Source organism: Scomber japonicus, chromosome 5 (assembly GCF_027409825.1).
Source record: "Scomber japonicus isolate fScoJap1 chromosome 5, fScoJap1.pri, whole genome shotgun sequence".
Classification (NCBI taxonomy): domain Eukaryota; kingdom Metazoa; phylum Chordata; class Actinopteri; order Scombriformes; family Scombridae; genus Scomber; species Scomber japonicus.
Window position 1 is genome coordinate 20,302,861 of NC_070582.1, and position 6,592 is coordinate 20,309,452.

A 6,592-nucleotide genomic window follows, 5' to 3' on the forward strand; every position below is an offset into this window, starting at 1 on the left:
TGACCTCCCTTCTTTCCCAGTCCACCTCAGTGAAGCATGTCTCTGAGAATACATAAATAAATAAATAAAGAAGTAAATAAGTAAATAAATATATAAATAGGCCTGGCATACTACAGTATAGTTTTTACATTAAAAATCAGCTGTGATGTCTATTCCTCTGCAGAACTGCACCAGTGATTCATTTGTCTTCTTGTTTGCGTAATTGACTGTGTGTCAGGTTGAATCAGTGGCAGTAACCAAGGTTGCAACAGAGGACATAAGCTCAGCCGCAGGCCCTCAGACTAACAACTTCAGTCAAGAGGCAGACAGTTGGGCAGATGGGCGCAATGCAAAGAACAGCTCTAGATAATCTGGACAGTCTGTCAGGGTGCAATCAGAGGACGTCTATAAATACAAAGTCAATACAAAGTTTTATGTTTGAAGCTTTTGATGTGCAGTTGAGACACTGTAATGAATAAAATGCTTGACACGACCTTCCTCATGAAATGTCTCCTTTCCTTCTTGTCTGTCAAAAAATGTATGCATGAAATAACACACACGTTTTGAAGTCCTTTACTCATGGGGACAAAATTACACCTCTTAAATAAAGCACCCATATTTTCCCTTATTCTAAAACCACTGAACAGATACAAACCCCAGAGAGTGGAATCTATTAGAATTTATCATATAGAAGGGTTTGGGATTTTTTTGGGGGCTACTTTTTAAAACTAACGATTTTTAATGTTATTATTAAGACTACACTTAATAATATATGTGTATATGGAAGCATAAAACACTTATACTGAATAAAATATCATAGTCTCTTACGAAGTCTTCCACATTCATTTTTTTTCTTGCTAGTTATGTGTCATTTATAATATGTAGTCCAAATAGTGTGTCAGACTCATAGAGACTACATATCCCTGTCATCCATGACGTCACCCATACGCGTCGGCTTCCGGAGCCAAACACGTGACGGTTTGTTTAGGTTCCTCTTTTCGCAGCACTGAAGCGCTAGTGAGCTTCAGTCTGATGTGAGAGGAAGCAGAATGGGGCACACCCGCTTCACCTTTTTCAGTATTTTGTTTTTTAGTTTGCTTTTTTGCTCCTGCGCTGCTTCACCGCCGAACTTCGTGCTCCTTTTCGCAGATGATTTGGGATTCGGGGACTTGGGGTGTTACGGACACCCCAGTTCACTCACTCCAAACCTGGACCGTCTGGCAGCTGCAGGACTCCGCTTCACAGATTTCTACTGTACCAGTCCCGTGTGCAGCCCATCCAGGTACCGTATTGTCTGTAATACACACTACAGACTGACCCTGACTGATTTATTGTCAGTATGTGGCAAGAAGAGTCAGGACTCATCTCTACTGGACAGACACATCATGTACTTACTGCACAGACACCCTGGGGCCCCTTGAATCCTGTAATTACATTGGACAGTTAAATATACCTTAAAGTGGTTAAACCATGGGTTAAACTCCTTAATCAGAGTCGGATTGAAGGGATCATATTTGTTTAAAATAACAACAACAACAAAACAAGGGCTAGGACAAATGTAAAAAATACATGTATAACTGTTAGATGGGTTAATTATAGGATAACTGTGACAGGGAAATACAATATTGTAGCAGGAGTTTGTGAACTTTAAAAAAAAGAAAAAGAGAAATCATAAACAAATATAAAACTGAGAGTTGAAAGAGAAAGCCTGCACTTTTTCAGTCAATAGTGTTTCCATCCTTCTTTGTTTGATATAATTTGTCATGATTTATCTGTGCTCTTTGTTACATTGTTGAATAAAGTAAATGATAAGAGTATACTGAGGACCTGTTAGTAAATGATTAATTAATTAGTTTTGCATCCTTTTCCCACACATTGTATTCTTATTATGCATCTTTCTGGAGGTCTAATGATTCCTGCTTCCTAGCATGTACTAATTCTTCAATAACTTTTTGAAAGATGGACTTTGAGCCGTTATTGGAATATTACACAACAGGAGACGGAGATAAAGTGGTTACTATAAAGTCATTGTTAATAAAGTAGACATTCACTCATTTGGTGTATGTGTGTGTGTATGTGTGTGTATGTGTGTGTGTGTGTGTGTGTGTGTGTGTGTGTGTGTGTGTGTGTGTGTCTACGTCGTAGGATATAACTGAACTGTATGAAGTCACTAATTATATTATTGTTTATTACACAAAGACCTCTCAGTGCCCAAAACACTAAATGTATCACCAACCTGTATATCAAGCTCATTAATCCACATTTTTTATAACAAATGAATGCTACAGTTTCCTGCAGGTACAATGTTTTGTAAAGGAGTCATTTGTGAATTAATTCATGTGTTAGCCACATTCTTTTAACTGTCCAGTTTCTATTGATCATGACACAGAAACCTGAACCCTCAGTCTGTGCACATTTATACACTCTCTAGTCATTGTGACCTACCTTAATTAACAGTCTTGTTTCATTACAATTGTTTTCCAGGGCATCGTTGCTGACGGGGCGCTATCAGACCCGCTCAGGTATCTACCCAGGAGTGTTGTATCCAGGCTCAATAGGTGGTCTTCCACTGAATGAGACCACCATTGCCGAAGTACTGAAACCCCTGGGCTATGCTACTGCTGCTGTAGGGAAGTGGCACCTGGGAGTTGGATCTAATGGGATGTTTCTTCCAACCAAGCAGGGGTTTGATCAGTACCTAGGGATCCCTTACTCCCACGACATGGTCAGTGCGGCTCAGTTTGTTCCAATATGAGTTTCACAAGTCAGGTTTTGACATGCTTTGATGATTTTTGTTTCTCTTTATTTAACCCATTTTAATATCTGTCTCCCTGTTCCCTTCCCAGGGCCCATGTCATAACCTGACTTGTTTCCCTCCAGATGTTAAGTGTTTTGGACTGTGCGATGTTGGCACGGTAATGGTCCCGCTAATGTACAACGAGGTCATCAAACAGCAACCGGTCAACTTCCTGGATCTGGAGAGGGCTTACAGTGACTTTTCAACCAATTTCATCACCACAGCAGCCAAGAAGAAACAACCATTCTTCCTCTACTACCCTTCCCATGTAAGCATAAAGAAAACAACAATAACTCACTTGGTGCAACATCAAAGCACTTCTCTTGTGTAGCACAAGTCCAAGTGAGTTTTTTCAGAGCAGGAAAATTCAGGTTTTTTTACATGCTGTAGATACATCATGGTAACATAGCAGAACATGATAACACCTTCTCCTCTTTCCTTCTTCAGCACACCCACTACCCACAATATGCAGGTCCACAAGCAGCCAGGCAATCTTTGAGGGGCCCATTTGGAGATGCTCTATTGGAGTTTGACAACACCATTGGAAACCTCCTAGAAACCTTGGAAAAGACTGGAGTGATAAACAACACGCTGGTCTTCTTCACATCTGACAATGGGTTGGTTTGTGTGGCTGGATACTTGGTGTGTTTGTATTCACAGTTACTTTTATTATTCCATTTATTAATATTTTTATAAAAGATAGAGTTCATAAGGAAAAATGTTGGCCGCCTTATGCTGACATTTTAATCTCCCTCCACAACAGCTGTGGTGCAGTTCTGTTCAAAGGTCAAGTTGCATCACATCTTTGTCCTCTTGTATATTAGATTTATTGACGTCTTACTATATTTCATTTATTGTTGGTGTGTTTATTCTTGTATGCATACATAGGCCTGAACTAATGCGCATGTCCCGTGGAGGAAATGCTGGCCTTCTGAAATGTGGGAAAGGCACCACATATGAGGGGGGCATGAGAGAGCCAGCCATTGCCTTCTGGCCAGGGACCATCCAGCCAGGTCAGTACACTTAACATTCAACACTTACAGCTGACACAATCTGTCCATTGAATCTGCTTCCCCCTCCAATAAATGTTTATGTCTAGAGGTAAAGTTAGTTTCCCCTTCCAAAGATGATACTGGTGGTTTTATTCACCTACACTAAACTTTACTGCTGACCACTTTCAAAAGCATACCATACACTTTCACAGTGATTTAATACATCCAGGCCTTCAATGGTTCATTTCAGTATGAAAATCAATACGGTAATAAAGTAAGAGGAGATCAGATCAAGCGTAACTTTACAGTGATTGCTACTGCTTGCTTTTCTTTGTGAACTGCATCTGCATGTCTTTAGGTGTGACTCATGAGATGGCCAGCACACTGGATATCCTGCCCACTATCGCAAGCCTGGCAGGAGCTAAACTACCCCAAGTGCAACTGGATGGGGTCGATATGACAGAAATGCTTTTCAAAAAAGGACTGGTAAAGGCAGCGTACCTCATACTCAGTAGAGATTGCAATATAGTGAAAATCAAGCTGATGTTTTAATTTTTATGTTTGATTCTTGTTTGCAGAGCAAAAGGGAGACAATGATGTTCTACCCAACAGATCCCAGTGAAACGTATGGCCTGTTTGCTCTCAGGCTAGGGAAGTACAAGGCTCACTTCTACACACGAGGTAGGCTTCATATACAGAAGTTATTGAAATGTCAAGATCAAACATAATCACTGAGATGGTTGTTTATGTTTTTTTTGCATCAGGTGCTACCCACAGCGGCACCACCCCTGACAAAGACTGTCCGGTATTTGCAGTCCTCAAGGCCCACGACCCCCCTCTTATTTTTGACCTTGAGGCTGATCCCTCTGAGAACTACCCACTCCCCTTGGTGGGAAGACCTGACCTCCAAACCCTGCTGGAGAGGATTAAAAAAGTCAAGGAACAGTTTGAAGCCTCCATGGTGTTTGGAGAAAGTCAGATATCAAAAGGAACGGACCTGCAGCTGGAGCCTTGCTGCAATCCTCAATGTAGCCCCAAACCCACCTGCTGCCATTGTTGATGGGACAATGGAGGTACTGCACTGATTTTTCTCAAGATTGCTCAGATTGCTCAGTGAGAGCACTAAATGTTGATTTTGTAATGGTCTAATGATGCATTGCTACTTGTGGACAGTTGCTTTAATCGCTGTTCATACTTAAAAGTTCTGTGACATTGCAAATAAACAGTTTCCTCAATGAGGAACATGAATATAAACATAATTTTAAAAGGCTTAATGATTTTTTAATGACTTAATTTACAATGAATGTGTAATAATGTACTGTATATATTTTTTCTTGTTCTCCTTTACATGTTTTATCATGCACTTCATAAATTAATAAACATTTGAATCAGTTTATGGCATTTCATCTGAAAATGTTTTACACATAATTTTAATCACAGAAAACAATCAAGAGCAGATATGAACAATAAAGACAACAATAAAGGTTTTGGACATCAAGCATATATTTTATTCATAAGACCAAACTCATGACAAGGCAGAGTGATTTTTTTGTCATTTTTTCTTTGTTTTTTACCTTGAATTTTACAAGTCCTTGCTTTTAAAGATACAAGATAGGATATGTTTTGTTCTGTCACATACTGTTTTGCTCTAGGTATACAGTGAAGAGTCTTGTTAATGTAATAAAGTCAAAAGTTTGGTTTAATTGTTAATGTATGTTTCAGCGACTATATGGGACTAGATCATCCTCAGAGGTTGTTTTTGTGTAGCTGTGTGGAAAGAAGAATTTGAACTAGGCTGTAACAAGATAGAAAAACATAATCAGAAGCAAAGAGATACAGATCAGAGATGGCTCAAACTGTTGGAGCTCAAAGGCAATTACTATAATTGGCAAGACGCAATAATAGTTTTCCAACGGCAGCTGACTCAGTCACTATTCAGCTCTAACAGCAGATTGGTCAGTGGTCTGGTGGGTGTGTCTCACACTAATGATGTCACATCTCACAAATGCGCCCTAAATGTGCTGCTGAAGCCTGTCTGTAGAGTTATGGAGCTGGCAAGAACCCAAATTTTTACCTGTGTGACAGATACTGAGATAACACCTTGTGTAAAAACATAAGACACTGAAATCAAATTATTGCAGATCACAGACAATGTTAACATGTTTTGTTTTTGTTTGTTTTTTTAAATCGTGTTCTTTTAGAGGGATTCTGTCTGGTTGTGATCTTTTTTTTAAATTTCTTTTTAATTAATGTACATATTCATTTCAATAACATACTCAACATAAAAGACACAGCACTATCTTAGATTCGCTATTGTATATACATGATCTAACTGACAGCGATACATATGTAGATAACACCCTACCCCACTCCTGCCGTATCAGCTTTCAGTGAACACTGAAATCCTGCAGATCTGAGGTGTTTGTTCTGGTGGACTGTGACTGAAAGCAACTGAACGAGATGGCAAACAGTGTCTGAAGGAACAATGGGGTTGGAAAAAGCCTGAAATATCAGATAACAGTTAACTGTGGTAGCTGCATTTTTCAAATTTTCCCCCTCCCCTATATATGATGTTTTACTGAAAGCTATGGTGTGCTACAATAACCCCAGAAGACTGTGAGTTATTGTGTAACATGTGAATGATGCTCAACCTTTCACCAGATTAAATGCAATAAATAAATGAACATGTGGCCATCCTTTCTGTCCATCATGCATAAAAAACGCGATCAAAGTCTAACCATTTACATAACTATAAAACCTCCCTTTTAATTCTTTATTAAAGGTTTGATTTCATTGTGATACCAGGACCAAGTATTAGTAGGAC

General features: G+C 39.3%; 1 protein-coding gene across 1 annotated transcript; it reads left to right on the top strand.

Moving 5' to 3' along the window:
- The first annotated feature begins 926 nt into the window (after positions 1–926).
- Positions 927–5,847, top strand: arsa (arylsulfatase A). The gene is made up of 8 exons (XM_053319101.1): positions 927–1,261; positions 2,464–2,704; positions 2,826–3,044; positions 3,224–3,393; positions 3,665–3,789; positions 4,127–4,254; positions 4,347–4,449; positions 4,533–5,847. The coding sequence occupies exons 1-8, from the start codon at positions 1,029–1,031 to the stop codon at positions 4,826–4,828; spliced, it is 1,515 nt and encodes a 504-aa protein (XP_053175076.1). The 5' UTR covers positions 927–1,028; the 3' UTR covers positions 4,829–5,847.
- The last annotated feature ends 745 nt before the right edge of the window (positions 5,848–6,592 follow it).